The sequence below is a fragment of the Thermobia domestica genome, chromosome 5, assembly GCF_964235325.1.
Source record: "Thermobia domestica chromosome 5, izTheDome1.hap1.1, whole genome shotgun sequence".
Lineage (NCBI taxonomy): Eukaryota > Metazoa > Arthropoda > Insecta > Zygentoma > Lepismatidae > Thermobia > Thermobia domestica.
Window position 1 is genome coordinate 72,809,723 of NC_137458.1, and position 27,108 is coordinate 72,836,830.

The 27,108-nt window shown below is 36.2% G+C and overlaps 1 protein-coding gene across 2 annotated transcripts in view; it reads right to left on the reverse strand.

Annotated features, from left to right (window-relative positions):
- Window positions 1-26,801, reverse strand: part of Reph (Regulator of eph expression) — a 158,813-nt gene extending 132,012 nt beyond the window's left edge. Inside the window, exons 1-2 of one of the 2 annotated variants that reach the window (XM_081758753.1) lie at window positions 26,428-26,801; window positions 26,040-26,109 (exon numbers count right to left, since the gene is read on the reverse strand). In XM_081758753.1, coding sequence (XP_081614879.1) covers window positions 26,040-26,109; window positions 26,428-26,496 — 139 coding nt within the window. In that variant the 5' untranslated portion in view covers window positions 26,497-26,801. The remainder of the gene's footprint in view (window positions 1-26,039; window positions 26,110-26,427) is intronic. The other variant, XM_081758754.1, reaches the window with a different exon arrangement.
- Between the last annotated feature and the right edge of the window lie 307 nt (window positions 26,802-27,108).

Here is a 27,108-nt window from a genome sequence, read left to right on the forward strand (position 1 = left end):
TACTATTATTTAGGGGTTGCGGTGGCTCAGTGATAGAGTGTGGGGTGGGGTGGCTCTGGTGTGTGGGGTCCTTGGTTCGATCCCAGCTCGCACCAAATTGACTTGCGGACAAACCAACGGCACGATGTTAATTTTAACATACACATTAAATATAACCAAGAAGGTAGAGGAAGCGACAATCGGGGGAGAGGCGGTCGAACGGAAAGTTCCGGCGTCAGCGGAGTTTGACAGACTCCGCATAGTACTTACAGGTTAAGCTGTCGAAATATTGAATTATAAGTAAGCTGTATAAATTAAGATAATTTTGTTATAAAGATGTGTAGAATACATGTTAGAGTAGACATGTTAGTCGAACTCTAGTATAGCCCTGATCACGCGTCAGAACGACTCTGCATAAGGCTCCTGAAGTTTACAATTCCCAAGATTAACAATCTATGTTTATTGTTTACCCACGTAGGTTATGGGTAGCTCCAACAACAAACTGAGATTACTTTATTAAGAAGATTACTTTATTACTTTAGATTGCTTTATTAAGAAAGGAAGATTGTGTTTCTACACAAGATTGGCAACATTTATATTATATATATATATATATATAGAAAGAGAGAGAGAGACTTATCAAGTGGGAGATCCAGATTTCAGCGTTCGTCCAGTGTTGCAGGAACTTAACTGAATAAACAAGCAGCAGACCGTGGCTCAAGAAGAACTAAAGGAATGATACATGAAGTTTGCGAATTGGCTACGAATCCTGGAGCTGAATGTGCTTCTAAAAGACTAACGATTTGCCTGGGTCAATTATTCCTTCTTTACTGCTATACAACATAAAAACTAATTCGGAATCGAACTCGCAAGAACAGGCATAAAACAGGAAAAAAAAATCCATGATTTCCTGTAGTAGGGCACTCTTACTGTAATAAATTTAAAGATTTAATAAGAAGGGGTTCTGTAGATGCACAATAAAATTAACAAAAATAACTGGACTAGTCCTTTCAACTTTTTCGTTAAGCGACACGTTTAAATCGGATTAAAAACATTTCGCGTATGTGAAAGTATTCTACCAAGAAAAGGAAATACCGTGTCTTCTGAAACAATATTCAGTGCATAATTTCTTCGATCTGAATTCCAAATGGAGACTTGTCTACCTTATTGCTTTTAATTTACTGTTCCACAGGACCGGATTAACTCATTTGGAGGCTAGAAAAGAAAAAACAAAAATGTGGCCCCTGCTGATTTCGCCTAATACTTTTCTGTAAAAGTACAGTAGGAAAGTTAAGGGAATATGTTTCATATTTTTGGTCATACTTTATTTTATGATGGTGATTATATCTTTATGATTCTTTTTAGATATCCAGTTGAGATTTGATCAGAATAGAGGCCTCTATCCACCTGGAGGTTTGGGACCACAGCCCACCACCTTTAATCCGACCTTGCTGTTCCACAATTCTATTGTATAAGCAAATCAAAATTCTCCTCAGTTGCAAACAGAACCTGGAAAAGCAGGCAACTTATACCTCAAATTACTTGCAACTTCCAACACGACACAGTTTATAATGCAACTGTGCCCACGGACTGCACTTGTTATTTTCAATGGATGTTTTTGCACCCCCGACCACAGTGAAATGAGTTTACGCTTGATTCTGAGGAGGTTAAAATGCATTGCTGCTGTTGCATACAACAATTTATAGAAGGTTGGCTAGCTATAAGTTGGCTGTCAAGACTACTAGGAATATCTCCACGGGTGTGGGAGAACATTCTAATGTCGATGTGTGCCCTGCAGCCAACGAGAAACCACGAACGAGACTCAACCTTGTGTCTGGGTCACGTCCAATCACTGCGGCGTTGCCAGCGGTGGAATACTCACCTCTGTTGCCAACACTTCACAGTAACTAAATCATAATACAAATAAGCTGAGGAAAGAAAGAAGAAGAAATACAAACTCGTGTTTACACCATCCTATGTACTTCCCGTTCATGTTCGTTACTATTGAAACCCCCTTCCATATTTAAAAATAATCATTCTGCATATGCAGGAGCTTTATATGTAAAACAAAAAGAGGACAAGGTCACTCCATCTCACAGCATTATTTGTTCTGTCAAATGCAGTGAATGTTTGTTGCATTGATATTCTGCATACTGCTTAAAGTGAAGGTAAGAAACAATGACTATAGAATATGCAAAACAATCTTTCATGAATATAAACAACAGACTGCGATCAAACGCTCCTGAACTTGAGTCTCTTCGTGGTCTCAGCGCACCTGTAAAATTATTGTTACGTACAAGCAAACAGAGCCTTTCTTTTTAATACTAACTCAACACAACTGTAAATGAAAGTTATTAAATCGAAATTAATGCTGGTTTGATCACATGTTTATGTAAGCTCTGATCCAGCAAGGCTAGAACACACATGACTTGGCATACAATTAAAAGAAGTGAAGAAGGTCAACACTTGGAGAAGAAAAATAAATTCCACGTCCCACTAAATCAATCTTAAATATTAAGCGGGATTCAATTGGTCCAATGCTTACTTTTAATTAAAACTAGCATCAATTACTAGCTTAGCAACGTTCCGTTAATCAGTCACTTTTTACTATTATTGAAGCGTGCTCTGATATAGGTCATTTTCAATCATTTTTAGGTACCTCCCTCTTCCAAGTTGCGGGGCTGAATTTGGATTTAAATGACATCGGAAGTTTCACTGTTCATCTCAACGACCCCGAAAACACTTCATCTCAGCGGATTCGTCACTAACATCGATCATTTTTATATATTTCCACACTCTCCTAAGCAGCACCATCAAACTGAAATGACACAAACCATCCCAGGCTCGAATCTCATCTGTTAAAAAATTTGGTCCGAGATCGGTCGGGTGGTCAGTCACTTTCATTTTTATTTAGATAGATACATAAACTAAATGAAATATTTATTTTACGTCTCTCAGTTATCCCCTGTAATATTATATTATATATATATATATATATATATATATATATATATATATATATATATATATATATATATATATATATATATATATATATATACAGGGTGTTTCAGATAAAACGTCCAGTGCTTATAAATCCGAAACGGCTGAGAATAATAAGATGAAACAAAAACTGAGATAGGAAAATGTCATAGGGCGCATCACATGGTGTTGTTGCGGTGACCCCCAGGGCCCTCTTTCAAGGGGGCCCAGGGGTCAACTTCAAATTTTTAAATAGGAACATGTATTGAATCATACCTCATTGAATAGTACTTGAAAAACGAAACAACTTTTGTAGGAAACATTTTTCGATTTGGGCCACCGTTTTTAAATGGCCGCAAAAAGTGGGTCCTATATTAGATAAAACGTCCAGTGCTTATAAATCCGAAATGACTGAGAATAAAAAGATGAAACAAAAACTGAGATAGGAAAATGTCATAGGGCGCATCACATGGTGTTGTCGTGGAGACCCCCAGGGCCCTCCTTCAAGGGGGCCCAGGGGCCAACTTCAAATTTTCAAATGGGAACACGTATTGAATCATACCTCATTCAATAGTACTTGAAAAACGAAACAACTTTTGTAGGAAACAATTTTCGATTTGGGCCACCGTTTTTAAATGGCCGCAAAAAGTGGGTCCGGTATCTGATAAAACGTCCAGTGCTTATACGCCTAAATCAGAAACGGCTGAGAATAGAGAGATGAAACAAAAACTGAGATAGAAACGATGATAAAGCATATCAAGTGGTGTTGTTGTGGTGACCCTCAGGAAACTCCGTGAAGGGGACCCAGGTGCCAACTTCAAACTGATACAGGACTTTTTGCGGCCATTTTGAAAACGGTGCCCCAAATCGAAAATTGTTTCCTACTAAAGTTGTTTTGTATTTCAAGGACTATTGAATGAGGTATGATTCAATACACGTTCCCATTTGAAAATTTTAAGTTGGCCCCTGGGCCCCCTTCGTCACCACGACAACACCATGTGATGCACCCTATGACATTTTCCTATCTCAGTTTTTGTTTCATCTTTTTATTCTCAGTCATTTCGGATTTATAAGCACTGGACGTTTTATCTGATATAGGACCCACTTTTTGCGGCCATTTAAAAACGGTGGCCCAAATCGAAAATTGTTTCCTACCAAAGTTGTTTCGTTTTTCAAGTACTATTCAATGAGGTATGATTCAATACATGTTCCTATTTGAAAATTTGAAGTTGACCCCTGGGCCCCCTTGAAAGAGGGCCCTGGGGGTCACCACAACAACACCATGTGATGCGCCCTATGACATTTTCCTATCTCAGTTTTTGTTTCATCTTATTATTCTCAGCCGTTTCGGATTTATAAGCACTGGACGTTTTATCTGAAACACCCTGTATATATATATATATATATATATATATATATATATATATATATATATATATATATATATATATATATATATATATATATATATATATATATATATATATATTAATGGGAACGATTAGAAAAGTTATTAATGGATTGGGAATAATTAGTAAAGGGAAATCGAGAAAACCCAGACAAACTTTTTTCATCGCACATTCATGTGGGTCGAACCAGGGATCCCTTGTATGAAAAAGACTTCGTTAATGCGTTAAAAATAGAATTCTACTTCATGATTCAATAAATAATATCCTGCATGATGTAATCGTTAGTGTCAACAATTAATGCATCCCGTCTGGATCAATTTCATACAGCATTCAGCGTTAGATTAACGTTCTTCGAAACTGGCAATAAATATGGGAAAACTTATTGGTTGTCGATATACGTTATCATCACATCCTCTTATAATATGATCAGTTTGAATTCAATTATTAACTTGGCTCTCCGAACGTTAATTCAGCCTTGTTTCTGGTCTTCAGAAATCCAGTTAGCAATTATTTGTCTAGATTGTGCATTAGGTCATTAGGTGCATTGTGCATATCTTAAGAGGCAAAAGTAGTTCATTTTGTCTAAATTGTTGGCATAATTTTTACTCTCTAAATATAATTACTATTTGAATTTCACTCATTAAAGGCAATTACTACCAGAGTTTTACGAAGGTCCGACAGAGTTCCTGTTAGTTGTTTCCGTAGAATTATACCTTAAAATTAGGAAGATATGACTAATTATGGATGAATTGATGGAATGGAGTACGGGTAATAGACTCCGAGATTGAAGCCCTACTTTTCTTCCCACAGTTTCTTCCCTTCTAGGTCAAATAAACGCTGAAACAGGTCTTTCATTTGAAAGTCGAAATACTAAATTTCGTGTGTCTAAACTTACGTGATTGTGTAATAAGGACATCATATTATAGTAACTGCAACCACCTTTCTTCTTACCCCATTCCGTGTCAAACTTTTAGGACTCTTTCCTTAGGGTTAAGTTCCTGCTTCACTAGTTTGGCCTAAACTTTGATCTGTCAGTCGGAACTACTTACCACTAAGAGGATGTGCTGGACAGTTTTTGCATTGCCTTTTACTCTTCCGTCTACATAGAAATTTAAGTGTAGATTCTTATGAAAGCTTCTTAGTACGTCATCGTGCAAAAATAGGTTTCTTCTAATTTTTTCCAAGGGTTTGTTCCTCCAGAAGTCTGCAAGTGACTGTACTGAAATGTCACAACTACTGAGTGAGTAGTGTCCTTTCTACAGCACCATCAAAACCTGAATAGCTCGTTTCAAGATAGCCCATTTCACCGTTAAGATTGGCCCTGTAATGGGCCCTCCAACTGAACCGACCACTTAACATATGATTTCGTGATCCTTGAGGGCAAGTGAATGAATATCGAAAAACCCTCACGGCAACGTGTTGGGTTCATTATCAGTAGTATACTGGATTTTGGTTTGAGTGTAGTGTTCCTTTCAGCAGTGAGGCTATATTAAACGCGGACATACAGCTTAAACGTGATATCCGAACTACATTAGCTCCCATCAGAATGGAGTATACTGGGCATGTGCAAGCTTTCACTAAATGGATGCTGGAATGTCTGAATAATTATCAGAATGAACGAGGTAAACCATCCAACACAGTTTTGGCCCGTTTTGAGACTAGTGCTCCGAATTCTTTAGACGGATTTGTGACTGAAAATGAAACCTGGTTCCAGATCTACGATCCTGTGACCAAAGACCAGTCAACAGTGGCGCCACTCCGGATCTCTGCGGCTAAAGAAGTTCCGCACCCAGAAATCAGCAAAGGTCATGGTTTCAATTTTCTGGGCCAAAGGCGGGATTCTGTTGGTGGACTGCCAGCTGTGAGTATTATGCTAATATCTTGGACCAGCTGCAAAACGAAACGCAGCAGAAAACTGTCCAAAGGGACTGCCAGATAAATATCCAGCTCGTCCCACGTTCCGTCTGCTACATTTAGTACCTTCGCCTGACTACTTCTGATTATTGTTTGATCTCACATTTGAAGAAACAGCAAAAGGGACATCATTTTGAGGGCATTCCTGGCATTCAATATGCTGCGGAGACCATCTTCCATACCAAACCAAAGGAATTTCATTTGCAAAGGTTATTAAAAAAAAAAAAAAAAAACTAACATCGCATGCCGAGTGCACCACTTTCAAGGGGAAATGAATATATTGAGTAATTTCAGCCCTCTTGTTACTCTACTCCTTTCTAGTAGTACCCCTCCTAGCGACTGCACTCTTTCTGGGCGAACTCCAACTTTTCAGCACCCCTTCGTATATACGTATATAAACGTCTACCTTAGGTATGCTTATGTTCTGATCCCGGGCGCCGTCAAAAATTCGTGGAACATTGAGGACGTCAAACTCAAAGTGTTGGAAACACTGCCAAATTATTACTGATACGAAGAATTCGTATTTGTTTCAAAAACAGATTCTTTAGATTGCCTCCTGATATCCTGCACTCCACTACAATTTTGAGAGCATCATCTCTCCATATATAAACTCACCTATGTATACAAAAAGTAAAATAGAAGAATACTGAGAGAAGGAAGAAAAATCCGTAGCCACTTTAACAAAATTTCTCTGCCTTCTATCCACCAAGAATTTCTCCAAATATGGAAGAAAACAGGATAAAAGAAGGAAGAAATGTTTGATGGTATGGATGGTATTCTGTTTAGGCACAGAGTCTCTCTACGAAGAGCCAAAGGAAAAATCGTTCCTTGTAGACATTCGTATCTCTCCCCCTCTGTTGAGAAATTGAATGCGGTAGACATGAGCTCTTCACACACAAGAGAATTGGGGAGATTTTCCCCTTATGGATATTTGCATGAGAAATTTTATCATTCAGAGGTCTGAAGAGAACTAAGACTGAAAGGACTGTCATCGCCAAGAGCTTTCAACCTTCATCCCATCAAAGATATCAACCAAAGCTAATTTTCTTCAACCATTAGAACGATTTCCTAATCATCTTACCTAGCTGTAAACGTAATTGCACATTTTATTTTTTTAAAAAATCTCTATTCAATCTCGAACCAAATAAATATTCGCAGAAATGTAATTAGATGCTAGCAAAGGACGAATAGTTTTAAAATTCATCGAACAATGCATTTTCAAAAAAATAAAAAATAAAATCAAACTTATTTACTAGCGCTCGGGTAGTTCGACATTATTGCATTATTAACATAAGTTTGGAAAAATGCACTAAAAAAAGAGATTGTTTTGTTTGGTAGGACAAAATAAAGAAATTCATTAGGCGCGAGCGAACAAATCACTTTCCTAATAATCACGAAACTTCTTGCCAACCCTTAACCTAAAGAAGAGAGCCCAATTCTTTCAATCTTGCCCAATTTCTTCGTTTCATTTCGTCCTCAACCTTAGGAAGAGTGCCCAATACTTTCAGTCTTAGTACCAATTCTTTACTTTATTTAGCCCGCAACCTTACGACGTGCCCAATTCTTTCAATCTTAGTCCAATTTATTTTATTTAGCTCAGCTTTACGAGGAGCGCCCAATGCTTTAAGTCTTAAGTCCCAATTCTTCATATTATTCCACCAATGACCCTCAACTATCATAACAAAAATAAATTTGGATGATACTTCTGGGAAACTATATTTTTTGAAGACGGGTTAATTTTAGAAACTACTCTGTTGGCCAGAACCTAATTAAGTATATGCGGATATACAGGGTGGGCCATTTATCTTGATACACCCTTGTAAGTTTTGAACCAGGGGGATGTTTGGCATATTCTGTTTTACCACAAAAAGTGTTGCCAAGACAACCCAAAGTTACGTTTCTTCAAGTGGCACTTGTTAGGTTATTACGTATTTCAAAACTACATGTAAAACGAAAACATACAATGCCATACTAAGGACATTACAGTATCATGAACATGAAATAACGACCGAACATTTGGAGGATTCTAAAAGAGTAATAACGAAGTGAGACGAACAGGGTATTGTACACTAAAATATCTTAATGTCGAATACTACAGTCATCACATGACTTATTTTGAACAAATACAAACAAAATTACAAGAAACTGAACATTTGACTTATTTCAAAGAATTTTACTTCGAGAATATGTTTGAATAATTATCGCATCGAATTGCATACATGTTTTATAATATACATAAAGATCATGATTCCGTTTACAGCAATTTGATACATCACATCATTTGGGAGATACGATAAAAATGGTAAAATATTATGTATTACTTAAAATGGAGTATGTGAGAACTTCTTAAAACAATTTTTGGTTTAGTTTGCTTATATAACATTACAACAGTACGTTTTGGTAGATGTAATCACAATAAGTTCTCGGAATTATATTTTAAGCAGTGCTGCAAACAATTTTACACCATCTCGGGAAGGGTTTCAGGTATCAAATTGCTGTAAACGACACAGTGATCTTCACATTATTGTATTAAAAGCACCTGCGTAATAGATGAGTTACTTATCTAATCAGTTTCTCAAAATCAAGGCTTTTGAAAAACAAGTCAAATTTTCAATCCATTGTAACTGTTCGTGTTCATTCGAAATGTCATATGATTATCATACTATTCGACACTAATGTACCTTGGATGTATATTTCCCAGCCTGCCTGATTTGTTTTTACTGCTGTACAGGCCACCAAAATTTGGATGTATGTGATGCTGTAGTGTCCTTAATTTGCAACGCTGCATAATAAGTGTGGTACGTCGATTTGAAATGTATAATAACCTGTCATAGTTTTATTTGATCAAATACCATGTTCGGTTGGCAACACTGTTAACCTTGTGATATCACAGAGTATGCCATGTCAAAGAGTGTCTCCCTGTCAATATTTGCATGGTCAGTAGCGGATCTACAACGTAAAAACTGAGGGCAACCCCAGAACCCAGACTATGACAGGCATATCAAGAGTCAACAATAAACATTCAAAAATATATAAATGATAGCTTAAATTATTTTTCACTCGAAAATTGAAGGGCCTAGATCCGATATTGTTATGGTACAAAAATTTTTTTTTCTTTCTTCATTGTGCTACTTTTGAACTTATAACGTATATTAATAACGTAATAATTACCCAATAAAAATATTTCCACTTCAGCACATTTTTTTTTTAAATGTGGATAGTAAAGTTCTTTTTACATAATTAGCTTTTACTCTTTAGTATTTATCCAATATTTTTAATTGAATTATGGAAGACAAATGCTCCTTGTGTTCAAGAAAATGCCTAATTTCCTGCAACCAGTCAAATTTCACAGAGATACTGGTTGTATAAGCAGCTGGCGATCGATAGTTATTTCCAAATATTGTAAATTAATTTTACTATAAAACTGTAACAAGTTTGAGTAAATATGTGGAACTATTATATTGTCGTTGGCTTTACGTATGTGTAATTTAAAAAGAAAAATCAAAGCTCTAGATGCAAATGCGTGAAATTACAATTTCTAACTGAAAATTAAACTAACAAAAGCATTATAATAGTAAAGGCTGTGGTGAACCGAACTCAACACCTGGAGTTAAACTATAAGGTGTCCATTGGAATAGACTTTGATATTTCCAGTATCCTTCTAGAAGAATTTCAGCATACTACAACAATTTTTTAAAAAAAGTGCCACATACAACTGACATTTAACAGGCTTAAACTGTTGAAAAACCAGTCATATACTGTAAAAGAAAGAATGCTACTGGATCAGAACCGAGAAAATAGAGCAAGAATTTTCTGGACTTTATTTCTTCCAGAATGCTTCTCGTAATCCACGTCCATTTTTTTTTTATTTATGTGTTAGTGAAAATTAATTAACGTCTTATATATTATTATATGAATACTATCCATTTTCTTCCTCCAACTAGTTAATTTTTCAGTAACTGGCCAGTTAGCCCTAACGCCACCTACATTCAGATGATGAAACTGACATCCTGAAGGGTCTCCAAGGGAATTTTTGCACTTTTCCTGTACATTTTCGGCATTTCCAGCACCGATACAAATTTTCAGTATTTCAAGTATCAGTAAACACCATTCAGTATCAGTACGCTTACGCCGGGAGCTAATAATTGGGATACCGGGAAGCATCAAACTGTATGACTGAGGACACATTTACTACCTAGAACCATTTTATGTAAAAAAAAAATATACAAACTTTCGAGAGGATAGTTGCAATACCCGAACATGAAATGCTACCGCAAATATCACAGAAGTAATGAAGAGATTTATTACAGTGCAACTTATTTGACTGCCATTTCCTATTACAAAAACAGCAACTCAGTCCATAATACTCTCGCGAGGTCAAAGGTCAAGGTCACACAGTAAGCACTAATGTCACTTATCTCAAATTTACATTCATTTCCTATATATAAATCAGATCGAAGGCCGTAAGCTTCACATGCACGTGACTTCATTTTTTTTTTATATATATATATAACAAAGATTGAAGCAGGGGCCGCGTCATTTTAGGAGAGGACAATTGCTTCCCCCCAAAAGCGAGAAATACATATACTTTAATCGATTGTCTACTAATATACTACTACAAAAGTTATGTCGATAGTGCTCTCCCCCCCCCCCCTCAAGCGAAGTTTGAAATTGGATTGAAAGAGACTGGGTCCTTGAAACTGCACGAAGTCAGTACTACTTCATACCGGAGGAATATTAATTGATGTATATACGATGTGTTATGAAGACATAATTAGTTCTTTCATACGCAGTACCCAGAATTTTTAACCAATTCTTCTTCTTCAGCTCTTAACTTGTTTGGAAAGGCTTTTTTTTCAAACCGTAAGACAAAGCAATTTGCCACTCTACCTATGCTTTATTTGCTTAAAGGCCCCACCTAACTAGGTTAACGTAAAGAGGATATAATCTGCCTTCGACCAGACCACTCAATTATGAGAATGGATGAAAAGCTGTTTCTTTTATCGACCGACTTTTGTCATTTAATATGTTCGGTCTATTACCACTTGAGCCTTGGACGCCACGCTAACATTTGTAACTATCTTTCTAATCCATGTGATCCTTTTCCTATCTTTGCAGGTAATCCCCTGCATACATCTCTTCATGCTCTGTTGTGCAGTCTACCGGTGGTGAATGTTTTTGTCAATGTCCATCTCTCCAATTTACGTCGAAAGACGCATAAATATATTAACTGAAAATCTTATGCGTTGGCCACACGCAGTTTACTTTTCCATTTTTTTTTTTTTATTTTTATTTTTATTTTTTTTTTTTTTTTGAGCCATCTGCAAATATCTTCACTCTTAGATGTGACTTTTTTTTTTGTTCCAATCCTTTATTTTCTTGTAGAATTGTCGAAAATTACTTCCGTCTTTTTCATACATAGAAACTTAAAAACGTGAATCAGTAAAAGTGTACTGATACACATTCTTTTCGGCAAAAACGATCAGCACAAATGTAATTATGAATCCTGTGTATGTAACACGCAGAATTTTCCACCGAACAGTCCACAAGTTGTTGACACTAGAATGACGTCAGAGCAAAGTCCCAGTTATCAAGTGTAAAGTCAATTTATGAAGTTTATTCTAGTACCGTACAGACAGCTTTGTCACTTATTTTCTTCGTTAACCAGTCATAAAAGCTGTTCAATTGAGTTGAAAGTTTCTTTCTGCTTACTAAACCGAATACTTGCTCGGTTACGAATTTCGGGAATATATCTGAACGTTGTGTGTGTTTGGGAGGAGTCTTATTCCACTGCTTTTCCTTCTATATTCCCTTTCTCATAGTCCTTGCCGTGCTACGTTCTCACTCTTTCTCTTAAATTTCCTTTGTGAGTAGTACTATGGTTTCAGATAATGTTTTTAACTGCCTTGCTTCAGATAGAGTGGAGTATAAACAAGAGTTATGGATCGCATACGACAGGTAAGACCGTACATACAATATGGAAACCTTCTGCAGCCATTCGGGATTATTCGTGTGTATCAGACCACAGAGAGACATCAGCAGACGCCCGATGACAGAACTTTGTCTTTCTGAGATGAGCTTTTGTAAATCAAAAATTTTCTGCAGGAATTCCAAATTTAAAAAATCATGATGATCAGTTCCAGCAGAAGAAACACTTGTGATTGCTAAAAATAGCTTTACACGACGTGAAAAACAGTTTAAATGCGAGTCGTCCGTGCATTTAAGACATCTATACATAGCAAGCACGTTTTTATACTTTTCTGTTGGCTATTTTATTTCCTCTGGCAGTTTTCTGCGCGGCAAATTTTCTGCGATCACATCGCAGATCGCGGCATGTTCTGCTAGGGGAGCAGACGTACCTGTACTTATTTCAATACAATGAAAGATTAAAATTCAAAGTACAATCCCTCGTATTAGACTGTATGCAGCCACCTTCCTGCCAGTTCCAAGATTCCACATCAATACCAACTTGCCTGAAGTGTTGATGGTCGTAGAAATGTAGAAATATTGATGGTCGTAGAAATATTGCAGATTTACGACTCATCCTTGTACGCATTCTAAAGGGGAAGAGGGTTTAAATATTTTCCGTATCTCGTCTCCCCGAGCGAAGAACGGGCATTTTAGCTAGTATATGGATAAGGATGAAGGTTTAACACTTCTGGGATATGTCTCGCCATCTCTCTGCACTTGACCTATGGCATGGGATTCTATATTTAAACCAGAAGTGGCAGTAATTTTCCACCACTATTGGTTTGAACGTCGGGATCAGGTAGGCAAATTTTTACGTTTTGGTTGCAATAGATTAGGGTAGAGGTTAAACATCAAGAAGCTGAATCCATATGAGAACATTATTTTACGATATCAAGTTTTAACACCTTTTAACACACGAACGGACAGTAGTTTATGAAAGATTTCTCATACCTATACACAGCATAGTATGGAAGTCAAAAAAGTGGAACAAAGTGTACATACTTAAGATTTAACTGTATTGAGTAGTCAACTAGTTTTGAAATACTGTACAAAACCACCAGTACTACCATTATGCATTAAAGTCTATATCTATTTAAGGAAGTTACCAGATACAGTCAGAAAGGCAAGGTAATTCAATGTAGAAGGCTCACTTCTATTGGAAGAGTTCCTAGTTCCACACCCAGCCTACCCACACCCACCCAGGAAAAAAATCATGCCTTAGGTTCTCTCGATTCTCAAATTCCACCAAACCTATTTAGTAACTCGTATCGTTCATCTTTAGCCTCAGGAAAATAATCGTGATATGTTTAATCACTGGGTACCTGGGGAAGTAAGAAAAATCTATATTTAAAAGATATCGCGAACATGTCTCATTTTATTTAGTTGGCAGAAACGAAAGTAGATTTGGGCATTGTCCCGCAAATCTCGTAGCACATGATCCTGAGCACAGACTTCAATGTAGCTCGCAGGTCCCATGCAAAGGTCTCGGGTTGTTAGTTTCCAGATGATCCACCTGGGGTCAGCAGCAAAAGATGAGATAATGGAGACTTACCATTAGTCAAGTTGGAAGGGTGTAGAAGAATAACACTCAACAAGCTGAGAAATTCATCCTATATCTACATTCTAAAATATGGTAAACGTAAGTAACAGATCCAGGCTACGCTGCAAAAAACTTCGTTTACCCACACTTGTCACGTTACAACTTTTTTTGTAAGAAGCTAACAAAGTGTACACGCATAAATATAGTCTCGGCTCTTAGCAATCAGTACTATTTTCAATTATTCAATTTTTGAACGATATTAAAAATACTCTTATATGCGAAGTATAAGAGTATACGAACTTCAAGGGCAGCGCTCACTTCTGATGCTGGGCGATCCTGGTTCGTTCGCTGAGCACGAGAGTTCCCTGGTGGACAACTGTCCCCACTTTACAGATTTTAGTTTTCACGATTTCTACCTTTTGTTTCCACCGATTCTACCATAATCCATTTTCATTATTCATTCGTCTTCCTTTTTCAAAACGGGACGACGATCGCTCAATCGCAGAAAGCTTACCTTTGGTGCTTGGAGTCCCTGATTCCATCACCAGCCAAGTTTGTGGTTGACAATATCGTGAATATCGTGCTCGTGGGTTTTCTCGGGGTACTCCCATCTCCTCCCATTTATTCCACTCATTCTTCCATCATTCACCTGTTTCAATCATTGGTCCCTTAACCTAAACGATATAATCGTGGAACGTTACGTATTTAAATAAAATGTTTCATTCACTTTGCAATCCTGCGTACCGAGCTACCTAAATACACACAAATGGCTTATAAGTGTTTCTCAAAGTGTGGGTCGCGATCCATTGGTGGGTCGTGGGACGTTTCTTTGGCGAGTCGCGAGAAGTTTTTCCTTTGAATTGTGAAAATTGTATTTTCATGCAGAAACATGGAAAGAGAACGGGTGAGTCAAAATCTGCCATGGGGTAGGGCTTTGCATTGAGAATAGTGTAACATTTCTATGGAAAAATTAGAAATATGGTTTACAAAATTTAATTGGTTTGAAATACCACTATTTCTTAGAATGACAATGTGTACTTGAATAAAAGTAGGTGGGCCACAAAATACATTTTAATATTTAATGTAGGTCGCGGTAACAAGTTTGAGAACCACTGGCTTATCAGGTGTGTTCCGTGTTCTCAACAGCAAAAATAGTCTTTCCTACTAATCAGAATGTTTCTCAAGTTAGGCAAGCATTTTACACTTCAAAACTTGGCTTATCGCAGATACGTTGTATGATACCTATTTAAACTGTAGTGGAAAGAGACAAGCTATTCATGATGTGTACACGACGACTTCCAGGTAAAAGAGGAGAAAAGTTCCGCCCAACGCCTGATTATGTGCCGTGTATCCACTGACCTGAAGCTCATCCTTTCAACTACAGCACTTGGTCGCTCGAAAGACAAACTGTTAAACTGTTCAAAGTCATTTTTCTTTACAAAGATAAGGAACAACATAAGATTTTTATTCTATTTGCACAAGAAGTTGAAACTATGAAAAAGGAAAAAATAAATCATTTTTGAGTTGATCTAGTTCAAAAGACATTTTTGGTTCACTTTCCACTACTGATTTCTCCAATTGGTATTTTCCTTCCTCTTCAATTTAACAATTGAAGCACAGGATACTTCCTTCACTATGACTGCATCTAATCAGGTGTTTACTTACGCTATTATTTAGATCAATGTCCTCTTCTGCAGGCTGGAGGCTAGTCATTGCAGCAGTATATTGTACCCTGTGCGGCCTTGTTCATTCGCTACTGGAGGGGAGTGAGTAGGTTATATATATATTCCAGCCGCCAAATCATTTTTGATCCAACAACGACTGTCTTGAGAAGTTTTAACATACTATAGGTGTTCAGCAAAGTACACCCTTGTTCAAAAAAAACCTGGCTACTCAACTCTCAAAGCATGTTTCGGTACTGAGGCGAATACTCGCACCCAAATGGGACGGGAATGGCGGAATAGTGGAAAATTCGTAACGAGAAGCTGAACAATTTACACAGTTTATCTAACATTATTAAATCTACGAGACTCGGGTGGGCAGGTCCTGTAGCCAAAATGGACCCAGTCGGAAGAATATTAGTATTAGGAAGAACTAGAGGCTGATGAAAGAACAATACAACGATATATCTCGCAGAATCAGGAATACAAAATAAAACCCGGATCCACTTCGTTAAGGACATGGGTCAGTGGAGAGCTTGTGTGAATGCGGCATTGAACCTTCGGGTACCGAGGCTACAAAGTGAGTGAATACGAGCACCGGGTTCAGTATAGTATTCAGATTGCACTTTCGAGCTATTCGTTCTTGTCCTACACGCTTCGCTGCTGACACTTTGGCATTTCAAATACAGTTGTCAAAACGTGGCCTTTGGAAAACTGGTGACTGGCAAAGTTAAAAAAAAAAAAAAAAAATTATAATAAAAAAAATAAAATAAAATAAATGAATTTACTATGGATGTTATTCCTCCTGTAAGACCTATGGACCCAATGCAAGATCCTGGGAAATTTACGATCTAAACAATTGACATTAGCACTCACTTCCAGACCCGTGCGAAGATTTCTTCAGCTCGAAACTGGACAGGAATCTTAATTCAGTGGTATAGAATTTGACTAATGAACATAGCTTTCAAAGAAAACTTTTCAGAATCTTCATATTGACGATGATACGTACATTAAATGATACCTAGCATCAGAAAATAGAACTACTTAAAAAAAAAAAAAAAAAAAAGGAACATTCACAGTAATTCAATCACACTCAAGAAATTAAACTTTTTCTAAAGATCTTTAGTACTTTATCTTGAACTAAAGATCTCACATGGCCACAGAAGATGCAGATTGATTTAACTTTTAGATTCCTTTTCTTTTTTCAAGACAATGCAATTATGCATACAGTGAAAATATCACTGTTAACCAGAGGAAATAGATCCACATATATCAATTCGGAAGTGAATCGACAGAATGGAGATAATTCAGCCTCTGCTATCTCCACGTGTGGCTTTCGTGGATGCTAGTTTCTCCAAGTACAGACTCTGCATATACCATATACAATACCTCTGCAAGTATCTGTTCATATTATACAGGGTGAACTAAAAATTATATATCTTCTATAATATATAATTATGTTTATATATCTTGATGCACCTTGCTAACTTTTAAATAATTAGACAACCACTGGAATATTGCATAATGCAAACATCGGCAGGGTGACATTTGCTGATGTACTCTGATACTACCAAGTTAAGTGTCACCAATCTTTTTTTTTTTTTTTTTAACGACTCTACGTCAGGTTACTGTATATTTCAAATCTACATGATAAACGAAAACTTACATCAAATATGTTATTCAGTGTTGCAAACTAAGGACGCATCACGAACATCCTTAGTAGTGAACAAAGTCGCGTAACAAGAAACGACGCAAATGAGATCCACGGGACAAAGTATTTGAGTAATACCATAACCATGATCTGCCGGACTTGGAATGAATAAAAAACAAAAGCTAGCTATTTTATTGTGAGTCTACGATTTTCTTTATACTAACAGGGTTAATGGGCCCTAGGGATGACTCCGTTGTTCATGGAACTTTTTTTTTTTGCATGAACATATCTTATGTTTATCGAATGGACTAGGTTTGATTCGGATGTCCGGATGACACGTTCATATCCGTTCCTTGTGAATACAAGTCTTACATCAAAACAGTCAAGTTATTGGTGTAATATATTACTAACAATATATATACGTATGATTTGTTGCATCTTTGTTGGCAGATTTCATCTATGAGATGCTGTAATAGTAGAGTTCAATTCGCTTATGACAGACGAGTGTCATACTGATATTACACATCTGTTACTAGATATAGAATATTGGGAATGAATGAATACTTGATCACTTGATCAAGCCTTATTAATTTGTAGTAGGTTTTTTTTTTTTTTTTTCTTTCTTTCTTCGAGTTTCATCCCCTAAAATAGCTCCATACCAGACCAACGTAGCCAATGAGAAAAACTAGTTCAAGTGTATAGCGTTAAATGGTGCCCCAACAAATCTCAAGTTTAGAATGTGTGTACAATATATATGAGTCAAAGGTACTTTGTAAGTTAATAAACAGATATTATGACTAATAGTTTTTACATGATTAGAGGTAAGTTGGAACTTACGTCAAATGTGTGTTTGGTGTGAAAAACTGTCCAAAAATTGTCACATGGTCCCCTTCCCACATTAAAAATTGTGAACCTGAATTCATTATAGTGGTCTTCAAAAGATAAATATCATGATAGTATAAAACAAAGACCTTGTTCTACAGGGTGTCTACTGAGTTTCATTTTCAAAATTCCGGTATATTCAGTATAACTATCAGCCAAATTCCACTACTTAATACATTTTCTTTTTAATTCTTTAGGAATAATCATACTTTTAATGATTTTAGGTTTGTAATTGTTTTGCCATCAAAAAAATACTTAATTTTTAATAAATTTAGTTAGCATTGATTTTTTAAATACAAATGATCTTTTTAACATTTTTTAAAGGGCCTCCCAACTTCCCTCACAGCCTTCCACTTCACCCATTGCTTTACATGTCTAATTACAAAAGGTATACAATCTCAATGAATACAAAATTGTTTCTAAGACTATTAAAACAATTATAAGAAAGTATTGTACGCAGATTACCAGTTTCATGATTTTTCCAGTATGTGGATCAAAATTACAGTATATTTCCACTATCAAAATTAAATTCCAGAATAATTCAAGTATTTCCAGTATCAGTAGATATCCTGCTCTACTTCCTTCCCCCGCATTACTTCTAGCTATATTGTCACTTCCCCTAGCCATTCCAAACTTACAAGGTACACTCATGTCCAAAATTACTGTCGCATGTCTATAAATATGTTGTATGAATTTGATAAATTCTCCCGGTATTTCTTATTATGTTAGTATGTGTATAATCAGCAAAGACATGTATGTGGCAAATTTCACGTCAAAAGAGCAGTAAATAAAAACAATAAAACTAAAATAAAACTTTCTTGTCCATTTAGCAACATTTTGTTTTACTCATTCTAATTTTTGGATTTATAATTCTATTCCTATGAAATTTACCACAAATATACACTTCCCGATTATATACATAGTATTAGTATTAAAAATACACTGCAAAATCATTATCAAATTATATTCTTACAAGAAGACAGTTATAGATATGCGACAATCATTTTGGACATGAGTGTACCTCTTGCCTTACATTGTATGCTGTAAATACATTCAAAATTTGAGATAGCTAGGACACAATTTAATGTTATGCAACTGAGCTAATTTCTCTCTTGGGTTAATTTTATCTGACATGAAACCATTTGAGTGGATGAGACTCAAAACATCTCGGAAGTCAAAAGAAGGAGCCTTCTAATGTGTATATGAATTGACATACACACATAAATAAATGTATTCAATTTACATGTATCGTACTAAGCATGATATAAAATCACTTGGCTTTTTAAGAACCAGTTGATCCCACTGAGCATGACGTACCACACGAGTTATCACAAACTGATGCTAGAGAGTTCAACTAGAGTTGTAATCTGATGATGGCACCAGCCTTCGAAAGAAAAGTAGAGAACGTCCTTATCAACTTTGAGCTGAGTTCAATAATTTATTAAATGTAGCTCTTAAAGACAAATATACGTTTGCTTCTGTCATTTTTAGGATGTGCCTTATATATGCACACATTAGGACAAATCCTGAGTGAGCCCCACCCCCACCCCTCCCTAATATATATAATATAAAGTAGAATATCGCTCGTTGGTCCCTCCGAAATTTCTCCGTTCACAGCTTTCCTTGCTGGTCTATTGGCTACGCTCGTAACTTGGAGGGATAAGATCCGGGTTCTGTTATAATCTCGCTGCTCTCTCAAAATTAAAACAAAATTTTAGTTCAAAGAGTGAGTAGTTTTACTCTCACTACTATGGCTGTTGGTACAAACTATGAAATTCGGAGTGTATAGCGATCTGCCTAAAAAAATAGAAACAAAAATAGTCCTACCCACATTTCAAATGATAAGTTCCTATTAATCAGGTTATACCTATTTTGGTTTGTCTCTGCTTGGTTTGTATACAAACCCATTGCATCGAACGGGAAGAAATTGTATTCCTAACCCCTAACAGATTAATATCGCAAATAGAAGAAAAAACACTGAGGTGGAAGAGATAGGCGCTTCCCCTTTTCACCCCATAATATATATAATCACTGGGATTAAGTTATAGATTACACTGAAATCTTGACAAAATGTTTTTCAACAATTTTGGCTTTAAAAATCGATGGATACAAAGCCTTCTTAACTATAGCCAATAAACTTCTTGTTGCGAAACCAATTTACCAATTTTCCTGGAATATGTCCAACTTTAAAACATATTTAGTGGATGTGTGTCTGCTAGCTACTTGCTTCTCAAATAAATGAATCTGCTAATCATTGTCCAACATTCGATAATCTTGATAAGTACTTTTACTCATCCTTGTTTACTGCTAAACAGTACGTCTTGCAGCTGTTCGAAAGACAAAAAATGAACTCCCAATTACGCAAATAAATGTATAGTTTAAACCTTTCACTGAAATTCTCCACTATAATGCACAGCATACCAGAATGTTATATTTTACACACATTTTAAGTTTCCCATTTATATGAAGAATCAGGGCCTTACGCAGACTCGTTTGAAGGGTGATTAGTATCATACTAAAGACTTCGACTAACGTAAGTTTCCTGTAGTAGTCAGGCCTTTAGTAAGACGTCAGTCATACGTCAAAACGACTCTGCATAACGCGGCCAGTGTTTAATGCGTATTCAATATTATACAAACCAGTAAAAGTGACTCATAACACAGGCCATAGTATTGTACGTATTTTCTTTTTTAAAGAAAGAAATAGATAAGGAAGGATTTTTGAAAATACATATCCTAAGGAGAAAGTTAAAGAAGGAGTCTTTTTCTTTCTTCACGAATCGAGTATATCACGTATTCCTGAAAATTCGATAGAACTAGACATATACACTTATAAGAAACTGAAAAATTTTCTGTTTTTAAGAACGTTCCGTTAGAAAGGGTTAAAGTGGCATGTTTTATAATACCCTAATTCCAGTTTCTTTGTTTAGAAAAAAAGTCAGTGTGAGGATTCGCTGAACTTGGAGGTGTGAAATCTGGCATAGGTCTATTAGCTCATTTAAAATTAACCAACATGCACTGCCGAATTTTCGAAAATTTCTCTTCTAGAAGCGAAACAAACAATTGTTAAAGTACTCAAAATTTCAGTTTCATACTCAGGAAATCGTATTTTAACCATACTAAGAGCACATTTCCTAGTTATTTGTGTAATTTATGCATCTTTTCTTAATTTATCAGTAACTTCAGTTCCACGATTAATAAATTGTAAAAATGCAATACGAATCAGCTCTCAAACTGATGGCTGCATTGATTCAGATAAAATATCGACACCAATTCCCCTGAAATTAAAAAAAAAAAAAAAAAAAAAAAAAAAAATCGCTTTTACCGTGAAGGTTAAGGAAATTGAGAATTACATAAGAATTAGAGGTATGCGAATAAGGGACGAAACTGGAGAACTGCAAAACCCACGACGCCTGGAATAGAACCAAGAACTCATCGCATCAGAGAGGATCGCTCGACCATCGTGCCTCCGCCCAACCAACTCCCCTGGAATTCCATATATGACACTCACCATACTTAACTCTGCCGTATTTGAATTTACGAGAAGATATATCTTAATATTAAAGTCGAACACAAGTCTCCTAATTATTACATATAATGGGATCGAAATTTCTGAAGAAACGCGCATTTGGACATTTTCACTACCCTTTTATAACAGTTATAGCAAGATATCTCAATACTGCTGATTATATTGAAAACTTCAGAATGGGGGTGGGGGTGGAGCGAATGGCAGTATTGATTAATCATATTCCATCCATGAAATTAAACAGCCATTCAAAACCAGCAAGCTACAACATGTTTTCTAAGTGAGACTTTACCCTGTCAAAGTCAGTCAATACCTACTAGTCCATTGTATACAGTGGCAAGATGTAATCGATTTTCTTTGTCCATTGCACAGCATTGTTTCAGCGTTGAGCAATACGAAAAGAATGGTCTTACATTTATTAAATTATAACAGACGAAGCAGAAAGCTTCTTAAGAAGTATTCGCACTCAAGCAATTCAATTACTTCTGCATACATTCAACTTACCAGGAAGTATTGATAAACTAAGAACTATATAAATTTCTTCTTTTATGCATACACTTCCAATGAAGCGTCCATACGTATGCTATATACGAATGTGTAATTTATATTATATGTATATAATGTTACTTTAGTTTAACGTCATGTTACTTCCTCTACACTACTGGAGTCGAATGACTAAAGTTACGAATTATGGAAAAATGGATGGAATGGCTGTTCTACATGCTCGCATGGTCTAGAACCGAACCACGGACTTCGTGTACCACAGGTGAGCGCTCTATAACTATGCACCCCATTTTGTGTGGGGGAGAGATTCGTACTATGATAAAATGAACACTTCTGCACTCAAGTTTTTAATATCAATAAAACCAAAATTATGTATCAGTTTATCGATAATATTATATAAATAATTTTTCTTTTAACGCGAAAGACTGTACGCTAAAACTGATGATTTCAAGGAACAACCCAGCAAAATTATCCCATTTCGAGCCCAATTCTCTCCAGAAACCTTTAACCTTTCGTCACCTGGATACGCTGTTTCGTGCCACGCCGGGTGTATTTATTCGGCCATGATCCGAGGAAACTAGTTTGAAATCACTGGCTGAAGTTTTAAAAGCAATTTACTTTTTACTAAGAAAATATGGACATTATTTCTGGAGAAAAGAAATAACGAAAGTTTAAAACCGCTACTTATTTCCGCTCATGCAGAACTATAGGTTCCCGCGGTTCAGTTTAATACCCTGTGCATATAGGTCAAATACCCTGTAGGTCCACCACTCAATTTTCACGCAATTTAACTGAAAAAGAGTATCTTCCACCATGATTCAAGCTGAAACTACAGAGTATCTAAAGAAGTATTCAAAAGAACTTTGAAAGTATAAAGAATTCAGTTCTCGCATACATCAGTACTCTCACAAAGCAATTCACCGGTTATCCCCTCCTTTGCACACTTCTTTCTCCCCATTATATAACATTACATATTCCTAACCCTACGAAAAATTACATGACGTGACCAGCGTGAAAGAGGCTATTCAATGCGGCATCTGCGCATACATACAAAAATGAAACAAGGCACTATTTTGTTATTTAGACTGTGTTCGTTTTATCAGTACGTTATACCGGTTTATATATCGAGGTCCCCTTTGTGAAACTAATGATACCAAGAACAATACTGAGTCAAAATTCGTTCACAGCATTAAGTCTAATAATGTGCATATAATTGTGTATCATTTCATAATGGTTTGCTTTTGCCCAGGAACGAAAAACACACATTTGGTTACCTCTAATTCATAGAATGATCGACTTCGGAACTTAACCTTCTAGTTTATCGTGTCCGCTATAAGCATATGCACACAAGTAGTGTAAGCAAGGGAAGGATTCGAGTTTTAAAATATCACCTTGAGCAAGACATGGGAAAATAAATTTCTACTATATCAAGATATGCCTACAAAAATCACGTTTGTCCTGAGAAGATATGAAATTGAATATATTTGACCGCTTGATGGAATTCTGCGTACAGACCAATTCTGCAATAATACAATATTTTCCGTGTGCGTAGGTTTTCTCGGGGTTTTCCCCATTTCTTCCCACTTTCTTCATTCCACCATTTCATTCATTTCTAATCATAGTCTCCTTTCGCCTAGTCGGCATACATGGGACGTAAAACTGAAAGATTTCATTTCCTAATTTTTCTATTTCTAATTAGATCCCATATTTATATACAACGCTGTATAGATAGATGGTTAATAATTCAATGTTATTCGGACTTTACAACCTAGTCTAGAAAAGAAAAGGAGAATTTTTTTTTACAATAACGAAACTAGCCATTTACCGGCAAATATATTCACGCATAAGTTACGTCCTCATGCAAATATGAAGTATAAACGTTGCGGATTTCAACGTATTTACTCCCAGTGACAGATAATAATTACTTCACGCCACCAAGACGTTCCTTCCGTTAGCCACAACTGCTGTCTTCATTATTATGCATCAGACATTTTACAATAACTTTCATCCACCAAAACCAACCTAGATGTAACGAGATAGTCCTCGATCCGTGACAAACGAATTTCCTACCAAAGCCCGAGAATAAATGCTGCCAGACTCCGTATAGCTCTTCATATTCTATGAACACATGTCCTAATATTTAACGTAAATGTGTACCAAGCGTATAATAAATCACGAAACAAGAAACATTACATATTCAATATCCACCAATATTACTCCTTTGTACCCTAGTGTAAGATAATACACCTATACGGATTACACCAGTTACAAATTAACGTAATTTCAGTTCCAAAAACCAAAAGTAAATTGGCAACAGCATCTAATTACGGTGCTCTCTTCTGAGAACACACAATAACTATGAATCACGGACACACACACACCAAAACTGAGGGAAGCCTGTGCTAGTGGATCTAAAAGCGATGCACAATTAGTTTGTTTTATTTATTTAGAGACTTTCAAGTAAAATTTTCTTAATATACACAATCATCCTTGCACTTTGTTCAACATTTCAACAGGAAACTATAATTTCATCATAAAACTGTGTCAGCAAATTTTATCATGATAGATCGTAGTTTAATATCCGGTTAAGTTCTTAACAGAGCATCAGTATATTTTAACAAGTAAAAACTACAACTCCCTACGCTATTAAGTTTAACTGGCTGGCTTACACATATATTTATACTAGATTTAATAACAGTACCGGAATATCTAAACATTCATCTGAGTTTTTATATATATAGATAAAATAAATACGAAGTACTTACACATCTCTTTCTCACTCTCCAAACTATAGAGTACTAGAAACCTTAATACATTTGAACTGGTGGCAACCTCTTCTATTGAGATTGGGAACAATGTACACGACAACAAATAATAGGTACTGCATCAGACCTTCAGGTAACGTTACACACGCCAGGAATAATTTTACAAACCAATCCATTATTTATACGTAATTCTTTTCTGCAATCTCAGCACCCCATTTATGCCTAGAATTCGAGCCCCGTCTCAAAAAGACAATCTAAAAAATTAATGGGATAAATATTCACCAAATATTAAGTTACTTTCGGTACTGAAATGATTTTAATCCAGCCAGGTGACTGATCCGCGGAGCTGTGTGTGCAAGGAATATAGACACTAGGAAAAAAAAAAAAAAATAGCTGCAACATAGTAAAATTATAAAGTTTCTACCATTAGTCCTGGCTAAAACTAAAAAATAGTTGAGAATGGCACACCGGTAACACCATTTTTCTCGATACAACTTCGCACGAACTACTTTAGCCTAATACATGAAAGCCATCGACCTCCGCACATTCCAAGTACAAGGGACATATAAGAAACCGCAACGTGACAGTATAGGCTTCGCAAATGTGCGAACCGATCAGCTGTTTTCTAGCCCAACGACAACGGAAGCAGCGAATACATACTGGACAAGAAAAACTGAAGGTTTCCTACATTTTGAAAATAATAGTCGCAAAATATAATCTGAATTTTCTTTTATAATTCTTAACGTATCCATACATTTCTAGAAAATGTAACACCGTTTAAGCCTAGACCATATTCACGTCATATCAAACGTCACTACGATCTTAAGTGCAGTTCAATTTACGGACGTAAAATTTTGCATAGAAAACTGTCAAAGTAAAAATAAATAAATAAAAGTACAAAATTTGGCATAATATACACAGACACCTATGTCCTGTAGCTTATTTATGACTTTTTTTGGTCATCGACAATAATCACTGCATTTTCGCACTAAGTCAATAAGTGAATAATTGTAGTTTTAAAAACTCAAATACATATATCGTATTCCAGAATATGTTCAATAATAACTAAAACAACAAATTCCTAACTAGTTTGACTTACACACACATGTATTTTTTAAAGGAAGAAGAAAACCTTCGTAATTATCATAATTCACTATATAATTTATATTCGCATATCACACTCACTATCACAAAACATGTAGGGGCAAAGCCCAAAACTTGTAGTAAAGAAAGCAAAATTGAGCAAAAAATACTTACTGCTCTCTTGATCTTCTGTATCACCGTGTTCGTCGTCTGATTCAGTGCCAGAATCGTGGTCGTCGTCTGCCTGTGGGCAAGAGAGAAAAATCAGTCAGCCATATTGGCAAACTGCACACGTTTAAGTTGAAATAGCACAAGTATAGAGCGTAAAATCACCAAATTGTAGGCAACAAAAAGAACACGGAACTCAAATTAACTAGAAGACTTAACTTCGCTCACACAAAACTTCCACAAACTCACAAAATGGCCAAAAATCGTGCAGCTCTTTGTCTTGAATTTGCTCAAAAGGCAGCCATCTTAACTGGCCCTGTTTTGACCTTCAAGGAGGTTAACAGTGAAAAAAAAGTGAAAAATCGTAGAAAACAAAAGGTTGATTAAACCATACCTTGTATGGAAACGGCTGCTCTTCATTCAGGGATTGCGTCTTCAGTTTGTGTGTAAGAAACTTGAGCATTATTCACCAACAGGCGCAGTTAAACGGAACACAAGGCCAGTTCAGCTTTCACTGCAACTTGCGGCGAAACGTCCCAGCCCAATCCGTTCCTCGCCTTGCCGGCAAATTCTCTCTCACACAATCATCACGTTTTATATACTCTTTCATTTAAATCATTGTGTACAGTTAGGAAGAAACATTATATCGAACGCTGCAACCTTCACTATTTGTGGAGCTCTGTCTTTCACACCACCTTCTCAATACGCTACCAGCAACGCACTACTTGTCCCAGCACCTTGTCATGTTAGTACTACAGCCGGCGTATGCGAGTACGGTAGTCAGCTGAAATCGAGTGGTGGAAGATTCCATTTCACACAAAACAGGGATGCGTCACGGAACAGTTCAATATTCAGTTTCAATTTTCACTCACTGGTGCGCAATAAACTACAAAGTGCATCATTTTATCCACAAATATAATGTTTTGAGTAGCTCTATTTTACAATATCGGAGTACTTAATTTTAAAAGTTGCAATAATACATATTATTGTTCTGACTTTCTTCACTGCTCATTGATTGCCTTGGACTTGTCCACAAGTAGTAAGGCTGGCTCGTTTGTGATTGGTTGAGTTAGAT